The sequence below is a fragment of the Carcharhinus amblyrhynchos genome, chromosome 31 (assembly GCF_965287045.1).
Source record: "Carcharhinus amblyrhynchos chromosome 31, sCarAmb.v2.hapA, whole genome shotgun sequence".
Taxonomy (NCBI): Eukaryota; Metazoa; Chordata; class Chondrichthyes; order Carcharhiniformes; family Carcharhinidae; genus Carcharhinus; species Carcharhinus amblyrhynchos.
In genome coordinates this window covers 16,006,396-16,029,369 of record NC_137354.1, presented here as the reverse complement: position 1 = coordinate 16,029,369, position 22,974 = coordinate 16,006,396, and the positions used below count along the sequence as shown (strand labels likewise).

The window sequence follows — 22,974 nt, the reverse complement described above, 5'->3', positions numbered from 1 at the left end:
TGCAAGTACCCCCCCAAACCGCGCACCATCTAGGCTTGGAATTATATTGACATCCCTTCACTATTACAGGGTGAAAATTTTGGATTTTTCTTCATCAAGTAGAAAGGGCCGAGAGCTGCAGGTATATAGGTGTCCAGATCACCAACAACCTGTCATGATCCCTCCATGCCGACGCTATTAGTTAAGAAAGCCCACCAATGTCTCTACATTTTCAGAAGACTAAGGAAATTTGGCATGTCAGCTATGACTGTCACCAGCTTTTACAGATGCACCATAGAAAGCATTCTTTCTGGTTATATCACAGCTTGGTATGGTTCCTGCTGTGCCCAAGACCGCAACAAGCTACAGCAGGTCGTGAATGTAGCCCAATCCATCCTGCAAACTAGCCTCCCATTCATTGACTCTGTCTACGCTTCCTGCTGACTCAGCAAAGTAGCCAACATATTAAGGACTCCACGCACCCTGGACGTTCTCTCTTCCACCTTCTTCTGCTGGGAAAAAAATACAAAAATCTGAGTCACGTGTCAACCAACTCAGCTTCTTCCCTGCTGCTGTCAGACTTTTCAATGGACTTACCTTGCACTAAGTTGATCTTTCTACACCCTAGCTATGCCTGTAACACTACATTCCGCATTCTCTCATTTCCTTCTCTATGAACAAAGTTTTGTCAGTATAGCGTGCAAGAAACAATACTTTTCACTATATGTTAATACATGTGACAATAATAAATCAAATCAAGTAAATCAAAAAGCATTGTGGGTACACCCGCATGAACATAGGCTTCAGCACTTCCAAAAAGAAGGCATTTCAACACTACTCAAGGGCAATAAGGCATTGGAAACAAATGATGACCTTGCCAGCAATACTCACACACCAAAAACAAATAAAAATTACCGTAGCGTAATATTTTATGGTTGTAAAGATTGGAATTATCCCGAACCTTTGGTTGTAAAGATTGAATCTATTTCATCTATTTCCTGTTGAATGTGTGCATTTTGGTCAGCTGTTTTTTCCATTCCAAAAGTCAGGATTAAGATCCCGAACCTTTGAATGTCAAGAGCAAAACCTCTGTCTCTTTCTGCTCATAATTCAAAGGATCTTGTAAGCAATAAACTAGGCGTCATATTTGAACAGCTGTTCCATGACTGCATTCTCTGAGGAGTGGAGATATGGTTTTATGACTACGGTACTTTGTTAACTAGGTACTAATAAGTTGGCTTCCAATCAGTCTGTATAATAATTGAACCAGTTATCTTGGCTTAATGTTAAAGAATAATTCTATGATTATTTTTCCATTACCGGCTTAATCCTTCTCTGGCTGTTCTTTGTTAGCTGTTGCTTTCTTTGATCGTACCAATTTTAGTTTTGGCATGATTTTACTTATTTTAGTCTTCTGTTGCTGTTTTCACAACTATTTTTCCTCACCCTTTGCTTAAGCCCTTCGTAGGGATAGAACCTGCTCACTCGTGATTAGCTATTTCATCAGGACATCTCATGTGTCTGTTTCCCGTGGTAACCCTCCAGGAAGAGCTGTTCTTTCTGTATGTTAACAAAACTCAAGACATTGGTGGAGGTCTACCTCGAAAGCTATTGACTCAGGCAGGAGTGCTCCTACTGAGCATTATTGATTGTACTCCACACCAGTGAGAGCTTGCACACTTGCCGTGCCACCTACAGGGGAGCAAAGACTGAGAGGAGACTTGTTAGAGGTGTTCAAAATCATGAGGGGTCTAGACAGAGCTTTTTTTTTAAATTAATTTCACGGAATGTAGGTGGCTGGGCCAGCATTTATTGCCCATTCCTAACTGTTCTCCATTTCAGAGGGCACTTGAGAGTCAACCAGGTTGCTGTGGATCTGGAGTCAAATGTAGGCCAGACACAGAAGCCCTACAGTGCAGAAGGAGGCCATTCAGCTCATCCAGTCTGCACCGACCACAATCCCACCCAGGCCCTACCCGCATGTAATTACCCTGCTAGCCCCCCTGACACTAAGGACCAATTTACTGTGGCCAGTCAACCAAACCCGCACATCTTTGGGCTGTGGGAGGAAACCGGAGCACCCACGAAGACACAGGGAGAATGTGCAAACTCCACACTGACAGTGACCTGAGCATTGGACCCAGGAGCCTAGTGCTTTGATGCGGTAGTGCTAACAACTGCGCCACCAGATAAGGACAGCAGATTTCTTTCTCTAAAGGACATTGGATGGGTTTTAACAACAATCAACAATGTTTTCATGGTCATTAGTAGAGTTTTAACTCCATTTGTTGAATTCAAATTTTGCCATCTGCTGAGATTGGATTCGAACCCAGGTCCCCAGAGCATTACCCTGGGTCTCTGAATTGTTAGTCCGGGTGACAATACCACTATGCCACCGCTGGGTAGGTAGGGAAGCAATTGTTCCCATTGGACTCAAAACCAGATGACACTGACTTAAGATGACTGACAGAAGAAGCAATGGTGACACGAGGAAAAATGGTTTATGTGATGAGCAGTTTGGATCTGGCGTGTACTGTCTGAGCATATGGTGTGGGTAGATTAAATCAAGGCATTCAAATGAGCATTGGATAATTATCTGAAAATAAAATACTTGCAAGGGTACGTGGAAAAGGCAGGAGAGTGGGACTGGGTCACTCTTGCAAAGAACAGGCATGGCCATGATGGACAAATGACCGCCTGTGCTGCAGCCATTCAAGGGTGCGGTCGCAGAAAGACTACCTGCCCAATTCCTTGGGGGATGGTGGATGTGAGTTGAGCGTAGCAAATGGGATTTCTCTTGTATGCTTTGGATGAAGGTGCATAGCTCATCTGCTGGTTCGATAAGTGTGTAGTTTAATCTGGCGTCATGTTCAGCACAACATCGTAGGCTGAAGAACCTGTTCCTGTGCTGTACTCTTCAATGTCCTGTGGTTAGGTTGCAATGAACATACTGACGCTTTTTTCCATGCTCCACCAGTCAAATCACATGTTGGTACTAGTTTGAGGATCAAATGGATGAAATCGATTCAGCCATTTTGACATAGACAGATAAAATCGTCAAATAAACCAAGTAAGAAATCTCACAACACCTGGTTCAAGTCCAAAAGGTTTATTTGGAATCAGGAGCCCTTCATTAGCAGTATCTTCAGAGTGCTACTCCTTCATCCGAAGGAGCAGTGCTCCGAAACCTCGTGATTCCAAACAAGCCTGTTGGACTTTAACCTGGTGATGTGAGACTTCTTATTGTGCCCATCCAAGTCCAACGCCGGCATCTCCACATCAAATAAACTAATGTTTCCTCTTTTCCACAATCAGCTCTGGTCAAAATGATCCCACTGGGTTTTCCTGCACTGAACCTCCCCTTGTACCTATTTCCACATTCGGTATAGACACTTTCTTGAGTTTATTTCCCAGGTGTGTGGAGAAAGACTTTAGATCGCTGGACATTTTTCTTGCACCAATGACCATTGAGCGACGTGTGACAATATGTGCCACCTCAGCCAATGCTGGTGCAGCTTGGGGACTGATTAATTATCACTAATGGGATGGAGCCGGTCTCTAATCTGAAATAAACGCATTCGTTTCAGCCTCAGCAATATTTGTTTTCCGTTGAGAGATCCAATTATCTGTTGTCAAGGCCACCAGCTAGATAGAAATGATTTCTGAATCTTTCGCTGTTTACTGTTGTGCCGTGATGTCCAGTTAACATTGCCCACGCTCATTTTATACAACATCTCTGCAGAAGCAGAGACCACACAAACTTATTCACTAACTGATGAGGATTTGGTTCAGCATTCAGTGGCTTAGATACTGTTAACTAAATCATTACCTCAACAGGCAGAACGCCTCATCACCAGAACTCTCAAACAAGCACCCAAGACCTGGCTTGGCTGGTGGTGAGAAGGGCACTCCCCATCAGATCCTTCACGCTCGAGGTCTCAACGTCACCGCACGCTGCCCTCGAAGCAGCTGCGGGTGTGGTGAGACGGTCGCACACCTCCTTGTGGAATGTGCCTTTGCAAAGAAGGTCTGGCGTGAGTGAGGTGCAGTGACATTTGTCAAGGTTCGTCTGAGCAGCTTGGTGACGCAGGACTCTGTGCTCTGCGGGCTGTTTCCAGGGATGCACACTGAGACAAATATTAACTGCTGCTGAAGGGTCATCAACTCGGTGAAGGACACACTTTGGTCTGCCCGAAACTTGCTGATCTTCCAGTTGAAAGATTTGTCCTTGGCCGAGTGGTGTAGACTGGCACATTCCAAGGTCCAGGACTACGTGCTAATGGACACGCTCAAGCTTGGGGCAGCCGAGACAAAGACACAACAGGGAAAGGCAATTCTTGAAAGACCATGTTGCCCAAGGACCATTACTGCCATCAATTTGTTTCCCAGTGTCAAATTCCTAAGGGGTGTTTGGAATAGAAATGAGTCTGTGATGAGCCAACAGACTCAGGTTGGAGGAGAGTTATTCTGAGCCCATACTTCACGGCCTGACCATCCAGATCTGGGAACATTGATGCCTTGGGGTACAATTAGTATCTGTGTAGGTTCCACGTCCCAATGGACAGTGGGTCCAAAGGCACTGCAAATATAAGAATGCCGGACTGATGTTTTAATTTAACAACAGCAAAATATTGCGGATGCTGGACCTCTTAAGTGAAATAACTTAAAATAAATTGTATGAGTTAGCCTTGTGGTTTGGTGGCCTTTCAAAATCTTGATGTTGGATTCTTCATTTTTGTTTCATTTGTGGGAATGGGCATCACTGGTTGGCCAGCATTTATTGCCCATCCCTGGTTGCTCTTGTTCAGCAGACAGTGTACTCAATACCGAAGTATATGTCCATAGTCAACCAACTGCTGTGGCTTTGGAGTCACATGTCGGCCAAACCAGATAAGGATGGCAGATTTCCTTCCTTAAAGGACTTTAATGAGTCAGATGGGTTTTTCCGACAGTGGTTTTACACTCATCAGAAGATTCTTAATTCCAGATTTTTTTTAAATTGAATTCAAATTCCATCATCTGCCATGGCAGGATTCAAACCTAAGTCCCCAGAACATTAGCTGAGTTTCTGGATTAATGGTCTAACGATAATACCACCAGGCGTTCTGTGCAGCGGGGTTGTCGCACTGCAGGACAGAAGCCAGGCTGGCTACAGGGAGTGTTCCATGATTAGATACACTTGCCAAGTGTTCATACATCGTGGCATACTTACCTGGTCGTGAGTTAGGTCAATAGAGAGGTAGGTCCAAAGCTATTGAAAAATTGCGCAGTTGCACAGTGTTAGCTCTGCTGCCCCACAGCGCCAGGGACTTGGGTTTGACTCCTAGCTTGGGTTACTGGGTGTGTGGAGTTTGCACATTCTCCCCATGTCTGTGTGGGTTTCCTCCAGATGTCCCGGTTTCCTCCCACAGTCTGAAAGACACACTGGTTAGGTGCATTGACGCGAACAGGCGCCGGACTGTGGCGACTCGAGGATTCTCACAGTAACTTCATTACAGTGTTAATGTAAGCCTACTTATGACTAATAAATAAACTTTAACTTTAAATTGGTGTGCCCAGTGTGTTCTTTGTGAACAAGTACAGAATTGTTGGCAGTACAGAGTTCACCTTTAACTGTTACTGTGCATTATTGCTTGGCTATGTCGCTCTTTGTGATATTACATGAATGAGTGAGCACTGAATGCATTTACAACAACGAGATGAACTGAATGGTTTACAAGGTGTAACTGGAGTGTATACACCCATAGTCATATTCAACAAACAATAAAGAGGAGCTTGAATTACAGACATGGAAATGATCAAAGAAGGTTAGACGGAAGAATAATGACTGATCTTGCTGTACCACATGGGGAAATTGGGATAACATTGTAAACCTGTTGGATAAAGAGTTGGGGGAGATGTAGTATAATGACTTGGCACATAAAAGGTTAACGTTGGACTGGACATAGTACTGCCCACTTGTAAGAGAACACATGAATCATACCTAGAAGTCAGTGTAATAATAGACAGAGCCATGTACAGCAGCAGTGATGGAGATAGTGCCTGGTTTAGGTATGTTACTGTATGTATGTATGTAGTTTCTAGTAGTTAATAAACATTCACTGTTGAACTATACATGCAGGGGAAGAATTACAGAATGAGATTCTTTATTGGGCATAGGTGAATAGTTTGTTTAATCGAAACTGTTACAGGTTGCAAAAGAGATAAGGGACAACATGAAACTAAAAGAATACACATGCAATAATGTAAAGATCAGCATAATCCCTATCAACTGGGGTGCAAAGAACAAAAATTGACAAAACAGTAAGGGCTACTGAAAGGGAAAATGAAAATAAGTTGGGGTATCATTATATTAGAAACAAAGAAGGTGACCTCAAGCAATGTGGGCCCCTTCACAATGGCTAATGAAAATATCAATGAATGAGTGAATTACCAGATGCTATTCCCCTACCTTTTTCCGTAATACTCCACTCTCTTAGATTTTTTCATTCATTTACGCAATGCGGGTGTCACTGGCTAGGCCAGCATTTATTGCTCATCCCTAGTTGCCTTTGAGAAGGTAGCTGCCTTCTTGCAGTGTCCTGAAGTACTGTTAGAGAGAGAGAATTCCAGGATTTTGTTCCAGTGCCAGTGAAGGAATGATGATATATTTCTAAGTCAGTGGAACCTCCAGTTGATGGTGCTCCCTGGTATCTGTTGCCCTTGTCCTTCTAGATGGTGCTGCCTAAGGAACTTTGGTGACTTCCTGCACTAATCCTGCAAGTGGTGCACACTGCTGCCACTATTTGTCAGTACTGGAGGGATTGAATGTTTGTGGAATGGGTAACAATCAATGGGCTGCGTTGTCGCTGGATAGTGTTGAGCCTGTGGGCTGTGTTGGAGCTGCACCCACCCTGGCAAAGGAGTATTCCATCACACTCCTGACATGTGCTTTGTAGATGGTGGATAGGCTTTGGGGAATCAGAAGGTCAATTACTTGGTGCAAGATTCCTAGCCTTTGTCCTGCTCTTATAGTTATAGTATTTATATGGCTAGTCAATGATTATTTAATTACTTTTGTAAGAGTTGATTGAACCTGCCTACCTGTGCATTCCAGAGCACTAAAACTGATAAAGGAGGTGCACTACCAAATCATTTAGCTTTGCATTCATCAGGATACATCTAAATATGCCAAATTTCAATGGGAAGAATTTGTACCTTTTCTGATTGGGTACAATGTCTAAACATATTCCTCTTGTCTTTTGAGGGCAGGCTATTGCATATGAATATATCTGATTTCTAGTTTAAGTGAGCTACATTGTGAGCCCTGCTGATAATCCTGAATTCAGGGTTGATGCCATTCTCAGCACATTCTGGATGTCCAGCAAGTGCTACTCAATTCCTTCTCATTACTGGCATTAAGTTCTGAGTTTTGCAAGCATGAGGATTCGAATAAACAAAAGCATGTAGCACCCCAGTTCCTTGGTTCAATTGCCGTGGCAATGTTATAACCAATTTGAGACGAATTGTCAATAAATCAGCACCATCCTCCCACTTCTCTTGCAGTATAAATTGTTGTTGAAATTTGGCATTCTCACATCTGTCCTGATGAATGTAAGATAAAAAATTTTCAACAGTATTGTCGGATGTTGGGTGCAGCTGGGTCTTCTTAAGGTATTCATAGTCTTGTATAGTTCAACAGTGAATGTTTATTAACTACTAGAAACTACATACGTATGTACAGTAACATACCTAAACTAGGCACTATCTCCATCACTGCTGCTGTACATGGCTCTGTCTATTATTACACTGACTTCTAGGTATGATTCATGTGTTCTCTTACACGTGGGCAGTACTATGTCCAGTCCAACGTTAACCTTTTATGTGCCAAGTCATTATACTACATCTCCCCCAACTCTTTATCCAACAGGCTTACAATGTTATCCCAATTTCCCCAATGTATACATCATTACCACTACCCCTTCACTCCCCTCAAGCCTCTGAGTTCGTAGGGTCAACTATTATGGAAGCCCTATGAACCTTCCGTATTTTGTACTCACTACTATCGAAGCTCTGTTGCTCCAAGTAAATATTGGTGGAGTTGGAGGTTGTTCTGGCAGCTGAGTGTCTTCCTCAATTTCTGTCCATCCTTTGGTGTCCACTTAATGATGTGTAACTATATTGGGGAAACGGGGATAACATTTTAAACCTGTTGGATAAAGACTTGGGGGAAGATGTAGTACAATGACCTGGCACACAAATGGTTAATGTTGGACTGGATCTGATACTGCTCACACTGTCATGTAAGAGAACGCATGAACCATACCTAGAGGTCAGTGTAGTAATTTTGAGGCAATTTAACACGGCCAATCCACCTTACCTGCACATGTTTGGAGCGTGGGAGGAAACAGGAGGGCCTGAAGGAAACCCACACTGACATGGTGCGGACTGCGCACAGGCAGTCACCTGAGGCTGGAATTGAACCTGGGTCCCTGGCAATGTGAGGCTGCAGTGCGAACCACCGTGCTGCCCCCAATTAAAGAACAATTATTTTACTCCATCACTGATTTCTGTCTGTTCTAGTTGCTCCTCATTAGTTGTCACTACCTTTGATCATTCCAATTTTAGTTCTTGCTACTTCAGCATCATTTTAGTTTTCTATTGCTGTTTTTACAACGATGTTTCTTTCCCTTTATTTATGCCCTTGTATGGGTCAAGCCTGGCCTCTTGTGATTGACTATACATTCCATGTGCCTAATTTCCAACAGTAAACCTCCAGGGGCGGCACTGTGGCACAGTGGTTCGCACTGCTGCCTCACAGCTCCAGGGACCTGGGTTCGATCCCTGGCCTTGGGTCACCGTCTGTGTGGAGTTTGCACGTTCTCCCCGTGTCAGCGTGGGTTTCCTCCGGGTGCTCCGGTTTCCTCCCACACTCCGAAAGGTGCGCAGATTAGGTGGATTGGCCGTGCTAAATTGCCCCTTAGAGCCCGATTTTACTATTTTAAGTGCTGAATCTGGGCGCAATTCAGATCCAACTCGGAAATCTGTTCTCAGGTGCCCCTGTATGCTCTTAGCCTGAAAAAAAAAGTGCGAGTCTGAATCACTCTGTGGGCGAGGCTTATTGCGGCTGAAACAATCGGAGCTCTGAACTGCGGACAAAAGCGGCCCGGGAACGATGGCCCCCGCAGACGTCACCCCAGCCCCAACAACTGCCGCCTTATCCACCCACCCCCACCCCCCACTACCAACCAATCGTGACGTTCTTCCCCCTTTCTCCCCACTGATTGCCCACAGAGTGGCAGCAGGCACACCAGGCACACCAACCTCCCCCCCACCACCCCCCCCAGAGATCCATCTGGCCTCAGTCCTCCCCACAACCAGCGAGCAATCGGCACCCCCCCCCCACCAAAGATACATCTTACCCGCCTCACTCCTCCCCCCCCACCACCAGAGAATGATCGGTTCTCCCCCCCACCAAAGAATGATTGCCCCCCCACCCCACCCCAACCCCCATAGACAATGATCGGGCCTCCCTCCTCCTTCCCCAACCCCCACAGACGATGATCGGGCCTCCCTCCTCCTTCCCCAACCCCCACAGACAATGATCGGGCCTCCCTCCTCCTTCCCCAACCCCCACAGACGATGATCGGGCCTCCCTCCTCCTTCCCCAACCCCCACAGACAATGATCGGGCCTCCCTCCTCCTTCCCCAACCCCCACAGACAATGATCGGGCCTCCCTCCTCCTTCCCCAACCCCCACAGACAATGATCGGGCCTCCCTCCTCCTTCCCCAACCCCCACAGACAATGATCGGGCCTCCCTCCTCCCTGTCTCCCCACTGGAGGTATTTCTGACCCACCTCCTCCTCCTCCTCCCTCTTCCCCTCCCCCCCTGCACCGGAGAATGATCTGCCCTGTCCCCCTGCCCCCCCCACCGCCACTGATCTGAGCCAGAGAGCCGTTGGAAGCTCTGAACTCACCTTCTTCAGAAGCTGGTGCACCCAAAACAGACCTTTGCCGGGCATGTCTGTTTCGTGTCAAATCCGGACGCGCGAACGCAAATGCATTTAAATCACCGTTGCGCCCGTTTCAGGCACGATTTGGATCATGGCTATTTTCAGGCCTTGGTAAAGTGAGCATCTATACAGACACAGGCGCGGATCACGTTAATGGCCTCATGCCTGACTTTACCATGGGTGCGATGCATTGGTAAAATCGGGCCCTTAGTGTCCCAGAATGTGGTAGGTTACAGGGATTAGCAGGGTAACTAAGCGGGGATAAGGCCTGGGTGGGATTGTTGTCAGTGCAGACTTGATGGGCTGAATGGCCTCCTTCTGCACTGTAGGGATGCTATGATTCTGTGAAAGGCTGTCCTCTGTTGAGAATCCCTGAAGTGTCTGTGTTTTACCCAGACAAAACGTTTGGTGCTTGAACCTAGGGTATGGTGAATATTATAGGTGCACTATTAGTGTGGTATCCACTACTGGGATGACCCTGTCCTGGAGGGGTTAATGTGCAATCTGCACTTTAAATGGCGTTTGAACGCACAACTTTGTGACTCAGAGAACAGCTTGCTACCAGTGGTTTGATGTTTTTTAAAATGGAATTTATTATTGTCACATGTATTGGGATAGAGTAAAAAGTATTGGTCTCTTGCGTGCTATACAGACAAAGCATACCATTCATTGAGAAGGAAAGGAGAGAGTGCAGAGTGTAAGGTCATGAGCCATATTCTACAAGTGGGCCATAAACATCTCTCTCCAATGGAGAGAGCAAGAGAGGCAATTGGTCATATATGGACACTACTCCACAAGGTGAGGAGTGGCAGAGGCTTTCATAAACCCACCACAGCTGGTACAGGGATTACGCCATTGGCATCATCCTGCATCACATTCCAGTGATCCAGTGAATTTAGCTAACTGACCCCCCCCCCCCCCCCCCCCCGCCACCCCCACCCCAGAGGCTTAAATTGTCGTCAGTAAGAAATAGTTGCTTGTTTCTAATGAGTTCTCTTTTGTTTCAGGCAATATCGTTTTTATGAGTGAGCCCAATACACAGAGACATGGAAGGGAATCAACAACCAACTTCTGTTAAAATCAGTGAAGACAAATGCATTTCAAAGTAGGTACCAGCATGCATGTTCTCACTTTTTAAAATACAGACTTGTGTTTTTGATCTCCATTAAGGACTAGTCATAGCTTTATTCAGCTGGGTGAATCTGGGCCATGAACCTTTTTCTGAGCTTTGTTAATTCAGACCCATCAGGGTAGACAACACGTTGATGATTCTTCTCTTCCACGTGCTTTGGTCCTGCAACCTCAACCTAATAACATGGCTATAATAATCTGGATTGAGGTGAATAGAAAATAGTCCCGGGTAATTCTGAAAGGCAAATTAAAGCCTTCTAGAAGCCCATGATGAGCTATTTCACCCTGCCCAGGACACTAGAACTCAGCTACCACTCACACCAATTTTTGCAGCTGCACCACAGAAAGCATTCTTTCTGGTTGTATCACAGCTTGGTATGGGCTCCTGCTCTGCCCAAGACCGCAAGCAACTACAAAGGGTCATGAATGAAACCCAATCCATCACGCAAACCAGCCTCCCATTCATTGACTCTGTCTACACTTCCCGCTGCCTCGGCAAAACAATCAGCATAATTAAGAACCCCATGCACGCCAGACATTCTCTCTTCCACCTTCTTCCATCAGAAGAAAGATAACAAAAGTCTGTGATTATGTACCAACCGACTCAAGAACAGCTTCTTCCCTGCTGCCATCAGACTTTTGAATGGACCCACCTTATATTAAATTTACCTTTCTCTACACCCTAGCTATGTCAGTAAAGCTACATCCTGCACCCTCTCCTTCCCTTCTTCCCTGTGTAGTTTATGAACGGTATGTTTTCCCTGTAGAGTGTGCAATAAATAATTTTCACCGTATACCAACGCATGTGACAATAAATCAAATCAAAAAATACAACTGAAGGCAGCAAATTTTGAAAAGTAACCTGCAGAAACAGTGGTCGCGATTCTTCCAAAAGTGCTGAATTGGTGGGAAAAACTGTTCTAGATCCCGACTGTTGGCTGCTTATCCACACTGGAGTCCGACAGTTCTAGAACTCTGCACACGTGCAGTGGCCCTGACCTGTCAGGCTCCCCGTTTGCTGGCCAGCCCAGGACCCCCGCAGTGTTGCCCCTCCAGCCACCCCCATGGTCCAATCACAGCACTCATAACAATTCCCGGGCCAGTCTTGAACCCCACCCCACCCCCCTCCCCCCACCCCCTGCCCTGGAACACAACAAATTACAACCCACACCCATCCCTGGCAGTGGCAATCCCCTCCACCCCAGCAGACCGCACCCCCCCCCACCTCACTAATTCCCCCTGCCTTTCCCCCCCCCCCCCCCCCACCACCAGGGTCAGACCTTCCTCCTGGAGGCATGCGGCATGCTCCACCCCCTTGGAAGACCAACCCCCTCCCCCCAGCCCGTCCCACACGTTGCCATCCCTCCATCCCAGACTGATCCTGTCTGCAGAGTGGCATCGGGACTCCCCCCCCACCAATTGCCGCCCAGGACCCCTCCACAATAGGCCCCACCCTCTTGGCGCTGCCTGATGCCCACTGGGCAGTTAGCTAAGATGCCCCCTGGGTATGGGCATTTTGCCCCTTGGGCTGTGCCAGGAGGCACAGGTTGGCACTGCCAGGGTGCCCATGCCCAGGGGGCACCCCCACTCCGCCGCAGGACCCACTGGGATGCCCCGATTGCTTCCCCCTTCATTCCAGCAGGGTCTCCCACTGGTTCCCCAGACGTGAGCAGCTAGTCTGATCCCCGCCGGAATGAAGTACTCCTGGCAGAGCGGGAGATTCAGTCAGGATCGGAAAGTTCCTGATAATTAGATATAAAACATAATTTTAAAAAAGATTCAGATACCTGCCTTCCCATCGGTTTCCAGCGTGGTCTGACCGGTGACTGTTGTCCGGCTCTGGGAGATGCGCATGTGTTCCTGACGTGTGCACAAATCCCGGAACAAGGCTGGCGATGCGCATCTCCCATCACAACCCGCCAGAATAATTGCGGGTCACAATGGGAGAATCGCAGCCAGTGTTTCATTGAGTGAGTTCTCAATGTATTTTCTATTCCATTGTTAACGATGGTTAAAGTTCAGTTGTATTATTAAAGAAAATAGGTGACAGGTGTTTACGTACATATAAATAGGGCTTGCTGGAGTGTTGGGTGGAGATGTGGAGTATTGACACCAATCAATATTGCTCAGCAAGAAAAGGCCCTGTCTCTTAGTTTTGATTTCACCTATTGTCTTGGATCCTGTGAACATGAGTGACCAACCTCTGCAACAGAGGGAGATGGTGAAAGCATTAAGCATTGATTAGGTCAAGAGCAAATTAAATAGATCTGAAGAAAGCAATGTTTTTTGGATGTGATATATGGGTAAATTGAAGCATGAATATTTGCAGTGAGCTTGGGGGGTAATAATGTGATTGTGAAAGTATTGTGATGATACTTGGTCTTTAATAAAAGGATTTGAATTATGTTCTTGTGCAGGATCTGTTGTAGCAGTTCCATGTACTTGAAGCCGGTTTGTCTATATCCGGCAGCAGTGTATTGTTACTGCAGCAGCATAATTGCTTTTAATTGCTAGAATGTTTTGGTTACATCCGGTCTAATGTTATTCTACTATTTTTAGTGTCCTCCTGGGGCTTTGCAGTGTAGGGCTTAGTTAGGATGATTAACAGGTAAGGTCATATGACTGGGTGGAGCTAAGCTTACACAGAGAATTCAAACTTGGTTGCTGTTTAGATGCTTCTTGGGATTGCCTTTTTTCCCCTCTCTGAAGTTGGAGGCTGGAATTTGCTAGGAGATAAGTCTCTTTGAGATTCTGCTGTGTGGAAGTATTTATGTTTTGTGCTAACTAATTCTGAAGAAGGGTGCATGCCTGTGGGGATATTGCTTTAAACTGGAACTTTAGAGATAGCTAGCTATTAAGAATTACACTTTGTCACGTTTAAGTATTTTAATTGATAAAAGTTATACTAACTCTTTTTGTTACATTCTAACTGTGTTCTTAAATAAAGTTTGCTTTGATAAAAGCTTCCTAGTGGGTCACTGGAATCATACCTGAAAGGAAACAGCATATCCTCAGTCTATTGCCAAAATCAAATGCAAAGGTTGGGGTCTCGGCTGACTGCATAACGTATATTGGAGTTTCTGGTCTGGTCTCTAACACAATGATTTCAACACTCTCTAGTCTAGGGCTTTCCTCACCTTCTGACTAGGTCTTATATGCACTAATTGATTACCATGATGAGTCACCAACTGCACTATCATTGTGTCATGAAACTACCAGAATAGGGGAAGTTGAGCTACATGACCCTTGGTCATCTTCTGTTAGGCAATTTCCCAAGCGGCACTTTGACACAATGGTTAGCACCGCTGCTTCACAGCGTCAGGGACCCGGGTTCAATTCCCGGCTTGGGTCACTGTCACTACGGAGTCTGCATGTTCTCCCCGTGTCTGAGTAGGTTTCCTCCGGGTGCCCTGGTTTCCTCCCACAGTCCAATATGTTGATTAGGGTGCATTGGCCATGCTAACAATGCATAATCTCAGGCTGAAGGGACGATCCTTTAAAACAGAGATGAGGAGGAATTTCTTCAGCCAGAGAGTGGTGTATCTGTGGAACTCTTTGCTGCAGAAGGCTGTGGAGGTCAGGTCATTGAGTGTCTTTAAGACAGAGAAAGATAGGTTCTTGATTAATAAGGGGATCGGGCATTATGAGGAAAAGGCAGGAGCGTGGGGATGAGAAAAATGTCAGCCATGATTGAATGGCTAGGCAGACTCGATGGGCTGAGTGGCCTGATTCTGCTCCTATGTCTTATGGTTTAAATTCTCCCTTAGTGTACCCGAACAGGCACTGGATGAGGGGATTTTCACAGTAACTTCATTGCAGTGTTAATATAGGCCCACTTGTGACCCTAATCAATAAACTTCAAACTTAACTTTAAAAATGGGAAGCCACTATCTTCACCAATTTTTAGTCCAAGACTTTAAAAGGAACTGTTGCTTCATTTGCACCTGTATCCATCCAGGAATGATCGGGAAAATCATGCCACATGAGAATATATCTGAATTAGGTCAGTGCTTGACTGAAGATTTGCATTTAGTGGATGACAGTAGCCCTTCTCACCTTCCTCCTTTCTTCTCCACATGTTTCTCACAGTGATGGTCCCGACCATCACATATATGGGGCAGGATTCTCCCAAAAAACATTCCAAGTGTTGAATTTGTGTAAAAACTGGAGTAAATCCCACTGTTTTTTCTTCAGCAGGAGTTTCAAAATGAATCTCCCACACTCTGTGCACTGCAGGGTGCGCGGGTATGAGTCACTGCAGAAACCAGTGGGCAGGACCTTTTCCCGCTGGAGAGACCGGCAGCATAGCGCTGAGTGGGCCACTGCGCAGGTGCCAATCTGTCAGCGCCAAACCCTCTGAACCCCTCATGGCCAGATTGCTGGGGCCCAGCCCCCAACTCCAGCGTGCCTTGATCTCATGCCACCCCACCCTGTGTTGCTGACCGCACCAACAGGGTGCCCCCGCCCCCATACCCCATCCCAATGGCCAGCTGTGAGTGCTGGCCACCCCCAGTGATCAACCCTAGTGATGTTGCCCCATGCCCAGTGTGCAGTGCCAAGGTGCTCCCTGGGCATTGGCACTTTGCACCTTGGGCAATGCCTGGGGAGGCCCAGGTTGGCACTGCCAAGGTGCCAATGCCTGGGGTGGGGGGTGGCAACATTCCCACCCCCGCTGCACGCCCCCCTGGGGGGCCTCAGTTGCCTCCCACCCCTTTACTCTACCGGGTCTGGCCACCAGCTGCCGCAAATGGGGAGCTAAACTACACCCCGCTAGAGTGAAATACTCCTGGCAGCGGGGTGGAGACACTAGCAAGCCCAGGGACATCAAACCCAGGCCAGCTATCCATGTTGAAAATAGATTGTAATGAGCTGCTGCATGTGTTGGACATCTCTTCGGCAAAGCATGTTTTTCTTCATAAAGATCATGAATGAAAACCCTTGCAGAAGGATTGTTCGGAGGGGGAATATCGATAGTCTCTGACTTCCAGTTTCCCTTTTAAAAGTGCTTATTTTAGGGCTATGTAATGCTGTAAATGTGTAAATTCTGGAGAGATAGTGACCACACTTCTGATTCACATAGTATCTATAGGGAGGTTTCCATTCTGGTAATCGTTGACCACAACCATTGAGCTTTTAGACTGAATGAACGATGCATCACCCAATCCTCTACCAACATTGACACAAATAACATCTTGTTTCGCAAGTCAGCTTGCTGGAATTCTCGCGGGGAGAGCCAACAAAAATGTGTCCCTTTGGAAACTCAAAGATGTGGCTCGGTAGATAGCACTGCTGCCTCACAGCACCAGGGACCCTGGTTCAATTCACGGCTTGGGTCGCTGGGTGTATGGAGTTTGCATGTTCTCCCCATGTCTGCTTGGGTTTCCTCCAGGTGTTCCGGTCCGGTTCCACCTACATTTCAAAGATGTGCTGGTTAGTTGGATTAGCCATGCTAAATTATCCCTTAGGTGAGGAGCATTAGCAATGGTAAATGTGCAGGGTTACAGGGATGTGGTGGGGGTGGGTCAGGGTAACGTGCTTTGTCAGAGATTTGGTGCAGATACTATGGGTCAAGCGGCCTCCTTCTGCCCTGTTGGGATTCTATGGATTCTGTGTTTATCTGATTTCGAAAGTGATCTTTTCACGTTAATATGATTCCCAGGTGCTTCCTGAGCTGAACCTGCTTCCCTTAAGGCACCGCCTAACATGCACGAAGTATGTGTCGCTGGAGGAAATTAAACAGGAGACTTTCCTTGCTTCATTGTCACGGGACTGTCCTAGCGAGAGGCTCAGCCTGCTCCTCTGGCTCAGTGTCGATTCCTTCTCCTCACGCCTCATTCCCCCCTCTCTGATCAATCTGTCCCTGAGTTATTGGAGTGCAAGTTTCCCCTCTCCTCAGCTATTGGAGTTAGGTTGGCTGTGTTGCAGGCTGCTACCATTCAGTCAGAATACCAACCATATCCCACAGTGTGACTTCAACCCTGTGTTTGTTTGTAGAATAGTTTGCCGTTTACACTTAATAATAGGTGGCACAGGGGATTAGCACTGCTGCCTCACAGCGCCCGGGACCCGGAACCGATTCCTGGCTTGGGCCACTGCCTGTGCGGAGTCTGTATGTTCTCCCCGTGTCTGAGTGGGTTTCCTCTGGGTGCTCCAGTTTCCTCCCACAGTTCGAAAGACATGTAGGTTAGTTGCATTGGCCATGCTAACAATGCATAATCTCAGGCTAAAGGGATGATCCTTTAAGACAGAGATGAGGAGGAATTTCTTCAGCCAGAGAGTGGTGAATCCGTGGAAACCTTTGCTGCAGAAGGCTGTGGAGGCCAGGTCATTGAGTGTCTTTAAGACAGAGAAAGATAGGCTCTTAATTAATAAGGGGTTAGGGGGTTATGGGGAAAAGGCAGGAGCATGGGGATGAGAAAAATATCAGCCATGATTGAATGGCTGAGCAGACTTGATGGGCTGAGTGGCCTGATTCTGCTCCTATGTCTTATGGTTTAAATTCTCCCTTAGTGTACCCGAACAGGCACTGGACGAGGGGATTTTCACAGTAACTTCATTGCAGTGTTAATATAGGCCCACTTGTGACACTAATCAATAAACTTCAAACTTAACTTTAAAAATGGGAAGCCAGTATCTTCACCAATTTTTAGTCCAAGACTTTAAAAGGAACTGTTGCTTCACTTGCACCTGTATCCATCCAGGAATGATCGGGAAAATCATGCCACATGAGAATATATCTGAATTAGGTCAGTGCTTGACTGAAGATTTGCATTTAGTGGATGACAGTAGCCCTTCTCACCTTCCTCCTTTCTTCTCCACATGTTTCTCACAGTGATGGTCCCGACCATCACATATATGGGGCAGGATTCTCCCAAAAAACATTCCAAGTGTTGAACTTGTGTAAAAACTGGAATATCTCCCATTGTTTTTTTCAGTGGGAGTTTCAAAATGAATCTCCCACACTCTGTGCACTGCAGGGTGCGCGGGTATGAGTCACTGCGGAAACCAGTGGGCAGGACCTTTTCCCGCTGGAGAGACCGGCTGCATAGCGCTGAGTGGGCCACTGCGCATGTGCCAATCTGTCAGCGCCAAACCCTCTGAACCCCTCATGGCCAGATTGCTGCAGCCCCAGCCCCTCCTTCCCCCCCATAACATGCCCCGACCCAGCCCCGAACCCCCCACCCCACCAACCCCAGCCTACCTCAATCTCATGCCATCCCACCCTGCATCCCTGACCATCCCAGCGGGCTGCCCCCCTCCACCCCATCCCGATGGCCGGCCACGATTGCTGGCCTCCCTTCCCCACCAATCCCAACTGCAGAGTAGGGTTGGGACCCCCACCCCCACTGATCGCCCCATGATATTGCCCCATGCCCAGTGGGCAGTGCAGAGTTGCCCCCCTGGGCATTGGCAGTTTGCACCTGGTGCCAATGCCCAAGGGGACAACACCCCCGCCCCTGCTGCACGCACCCCCTGGGGAGCCTCAACTGCCCCCCTTTACTCTAGTGAAGTCAGGCAATCGCAGGTGGGGAGCTACTAAACCCTGCTGGAATGAAATACACCTAGCAGGGGGATGGAGACTCTAGCAAGACCAGGGTCCTCAATCCCGGGCTGGCTAATATTGAAAATAAATTGTAATGAGCTGCTGCATGTGTTAGACATCTCCACGCCAAAGCAAATTTTTCTTCATAAAGATTATGAATGAAAATCCTTGCGGAAGGGTAGTTCTGAGAGGAAATGGTATCGATGGTCTCCTGACTTCCAGTTTCCCTTTTAACAGTGCTTATTTTAGGGCTTTGTAATGCTGTAAATGTGTAAAATCTGGAGGGGTAGTGACCACAGTTCAGACTCTCATACTGTCTGTCAGGAGGTTTCCATTCTGGTAATCATTGACCACAACCATTGAGCTTTTACACTGAATGAACGATGCGTTACCCAATCCTCTACCAACATTGATACAAACAACATCTTGTTTCGCAAGTCAGCTTGCTGGAATTCTCTAGTGGAGAGGCAGTAAAAATGTGTCTCTTTGGAAACTCAAAGATGTGGCTCGGTAGTTAGCACTGCTGCCTCACAGCACCAGGGACCCCGGTTCAATTCCCAGCTTGGGTCGCTGGGTGTATGGCGTTTGCATGTTCTCCCCATGTCTGCTTGGGTTTCCTCCAGGTGTTCCGGTCCGGTTCCACCTACATTTCAAAGATGTGCTGGTTAGTTGGATTAGCCATGCTAAATTATCCCTTAGGTGAGGAGCATTAGCAATGGTAAATGTGCAGGGTTACAGGGATGTGGTGGGGGTGGGTCAGGGTAACGTGCTTTGTCAGAGATTTGGTGCAGATACTATGGGTCAAGCGGCCTCCTTCTGCCCTGTTGGGATTCTATGGATTCTGTGTTTATCTGATTTCGAAAGTGATCTTTTCACATTAATATGATTCCCAGGTGCTTCCTGAGCTGAACCTGCTTCCCTTAAGGCACCGCCTAACATGCACGAAGTATGTGTCGCTGCAGGAAATTAAGCAGGAGACTTTCCTTGCTTCATTGCCACGGGACTGTCCTAGCGAGAGGCTCAGCCTGCTCCTCTGGCTCAGTGTCAATTCCTTCTCCTCACGCCTCATTCCCCCCTCTCTGATCAATCTGTCCCTGAGTTATTGGAGTGCAAGTTTCCCCTCTCCTCAGCTACTGGAGTTAGGTTGGCTGTGTTGCGGGCTGCTACCATTCAGTCAGAATACCAACCATATCCCACAGTGTGACTTCAACCCTGCGTTTGTTTGCAGAATAGTTTGCCGTTTACGCTTAATAATAGGTGGCACGGTGGCACAGGGGATTAGCACTGCTGCCTCACAGTGCCCAGGACCCGGAACCGATTCCTGGCTTGGGCCACTGTCTGTGCGGGGTCTGCACGTTCTCCCCGTGTCTGAGTGGGTTTCCTCTGGGTGCTCTGGTTTCCTCCCTCCGTCCGAAAGACATACTGGTTAGGTGCATTGGCCATGCTAAATTCTCCCTCGGTGTACCCAAACAGGCGCCGGAGTGCGGCGACTAAGGGATTTTCACAGTAATTTCATTGCAGTGTTAATGTAAGCCTGCTCGTGAGTAATAAAGGAGTAAAATAACACTAATATGATCGTTATGTTTGTGTTCAGGTCTGAACTGTTAATGCTTCTAAAAACCTACAACTGTTACCAAGAGGGGAAAAGCTTCCAGTTAAGACATCGAGAGGTAAGATGGGTAACTCAACTGCAGGTACCTAAAGTAGTTCATCCAGTTGGGCTGTCGAGTGTAACCTCACGGCATGATCAGTGAATAACTCATTCATTTTGGAGATTAATATTGTTTAATGTTTGGTCACACCACGTGCTTTACTTGTATCCATTTACTGTTAACGATCTGTGGAAATAGTGTTCAACAACTTGAACTATTTTTTTCCATCGCGGTATTCCAGTTTCTGCCACGCAACAGTTTTGAGGAGAAGTGAAACTGCCTAACTTGCATTTACGTCTGTTTGAGTAGCAATTCCAAGCTGTCCCCTTCGACTGATTTTGTGGTATTAGGAGTTCACCATTCATGACCTTAAACTTGGTTAATTATTTTGTTTCACTACTTCCAGACATAGAAACTAGAAGCAGGAGTAGACTATTCAGCCCTTTGAGTCTGCTGTGCCATTCATTGTGATTTTGATTTGATGTGATTTGATTTATTATTGAGTATTGTTTCTTGCGCACTATACAAAGCATACTGTTCATAGAGAAGGAAAGGAGAGAGTGCAGGATGTAGTGTTAAAGTCACAGCTAGGGTGTAGAGAAAGGTCAGCTTAATGTGAGGTGGGCCCATTCAAAAATCTGACAGCAGCAGGGAAGAAGCTGCTCTTGAGTCGGTCGGCACGTGACCTCAGACTTTTGCATCATCCTCCCGCTGGAAGAAGGTGGGAAGAGAGAATGTCTGGGGTGCGTGGGGTCCTTAATTATGCTGGCTGCTTTTCTGAGACAGCAGGAAGTGTAGACAGAGACAATGGATGGGAGACTGGTTTGCGTGATGGATTGGGCTACATTCACAATCTTTTGTAGTTCCTTGCGGTCTTGGGCAGAGCAGGAGCCCATACCAAGCTGTGATATAGCTGGAAAGAATGCTTTCTATGGTGCATGTGTAAAAATTGGCAAGACTAAAAGTTGGTGATTGCTTGTGACTGATCATCGAATTCAGTATCCTGATTCCACCTACTCCACCGCTCCCCCATTTCCACTCCATATCCCTTGATCCCTGTAGTGGTTCTTTAATGTCCTTTAGGGAAGGAAATCTGTCATCCTTGCATGGTCTGGCCTACAAGTGACTCCAAAGCCACAGCAATGTGGTTGACCCTCAACTGCCCTCTGAAATGGCCTAGCAAGCCACTCAATTCAAGGGCAACGAGGGATGGGCAATAAAATGCTGGCCAGCCAGTGACACACACCCACATCCCACAAGTGAGTAACAAAATAGTCCCAAGAGCTATCCTAATTGTTTCTCAAAATTTTGCAATGTTTCAACCTCAACGAGGGGAGAAGTCAGCCCATCCTCTCAGCATCTGTCCCTGTCAAGCCTCCTCAGTATCTTGTATGTTCCAGTAAGGTCACTGCTCATGTTTAGTCATAGAAACCCTACAGTACAGAAAGAGGCCATTCGGCCCATCGAGTCTGCACCCAACACAATCCCACCCAGGCCCTACTCCCATAGCCCACGTATTTTACCCACTAATCTCTCTAACCTACGCATCTCAGGACACCAAGGGGCAATTTTAGCATGGCCAATCAACCTAATCCACACATCTTTGGACTGTTGGAGGAAACCGGAGCCCCCGGAGGAAACCCACGCAGATATGAGGAGAATGTGCAAACTCCACACAGACAGTGACCCAAGCCGGGAATCGAACCCAGGTCCCTGGAGCTGTGAAGCAGCAGTGCTAACCACTGTGCTGCTGTGCCACCCATGTTTCTAGGCTCCAGTAAGTATAGGCCCAACCGCTCAATCTTGCTACGTGAGACAACCCTTTCATCCCAGGAATTAGCCAAGAGAACCTTCTTTGAATTGTTCCAATGCAAATATCTCCTTCCTTAACTAAGTAAATCCAAACTGTATGTAGTGTTCTAGGTCTAATCTCACTAAGGCTGTGTACATTAGTAGCAAGACCCCCCTATTTTTATACTCCATCTTCCTTACAAAGGGCCAAGACTCTGTTTTCCTTCGTAATGACTTCTTGGACCTGCGTGCTGATGCATGTACAAGGGCCCTCAGATCCCTCTGTACTGCAACTATCTGCCGTCTTGATTTAAATAATAGTTTGTTTTTCCTATTCTTCCTGCCAAACTGCATCATCTCACATTTTCCTGAATTATACTCCACTCGCTTCAGCTACCTGTATCCCTTCGCAGACTCGTTGGCAGCGCTTTCATTGCATTGTCCACCCATCGAGGGGTGGAACGAGCTGGTAAAATCACGAGAGCTGCGAAATCAGGATCGTGCCCGATTTCTTGGCTCTGGCAATCTTACCGGCACCGGATTTCCACCGCGATCAGACATTTCCCGGCTGAATATATTAAATGTATTTAAAGCAGCGTTTACATGTGTTTAGTGAGCCCGGAGCTCAGTCATCCCGGCTCACCTGCCTTTATGACCTCACCAACAGAGGTTCTCTCCAGCGAGGAAAACACCTTCTCCCTATGAATGGAGAATAAGTTGTGTTGCCCTCACTGGTACAGCCACAGGCCATTGAGGCTCGCCAGGGAGGCTGAGGGCAAGGGGGGGGGGTGCCCCCTTGGGCAGTGCCAGCCTGGCACCTTGGCATTGCCCATTGGACACTGCCCGGCAGGGGCAGAGCAAACGGAGGTGAGGCCTGTGTGCGA

General features: G+C 47.1%; 1 protein-coding gene across 6 annotated transcripts in view; it reads left to right on the top strand.

The window, feature by feature from the left end:
* The window catches only part of rassf4a (Ras association domain family member 4a), a 244,262-nt gene that overhangs the window by 136,019 nt on the left and 85,269 nt on the right, over positions 1 to 22,974 (top strand). For all 6 annotated transcript variants that reach the window (XM_080215548.1, XM_080215550.1, XM_080215547.1 and 3 more), the window contains 2 exons: positions 10,981 to 11,078; positions 20,242 to 20,317. In XM_080215548.1, coding sequence (XP_080071674.1) covers positions 11,020 to 11,078; positions 20,242 to 20,317 — 135 coding nt within the window. In that variant the 5' untranslated portion in view covers positions 10,981 to 11,019. The remainder of the gene's footprint in view (positions 1 to 10,980; positions 11,079 to 20,241; positions 20,318 to 22,974) is intronic.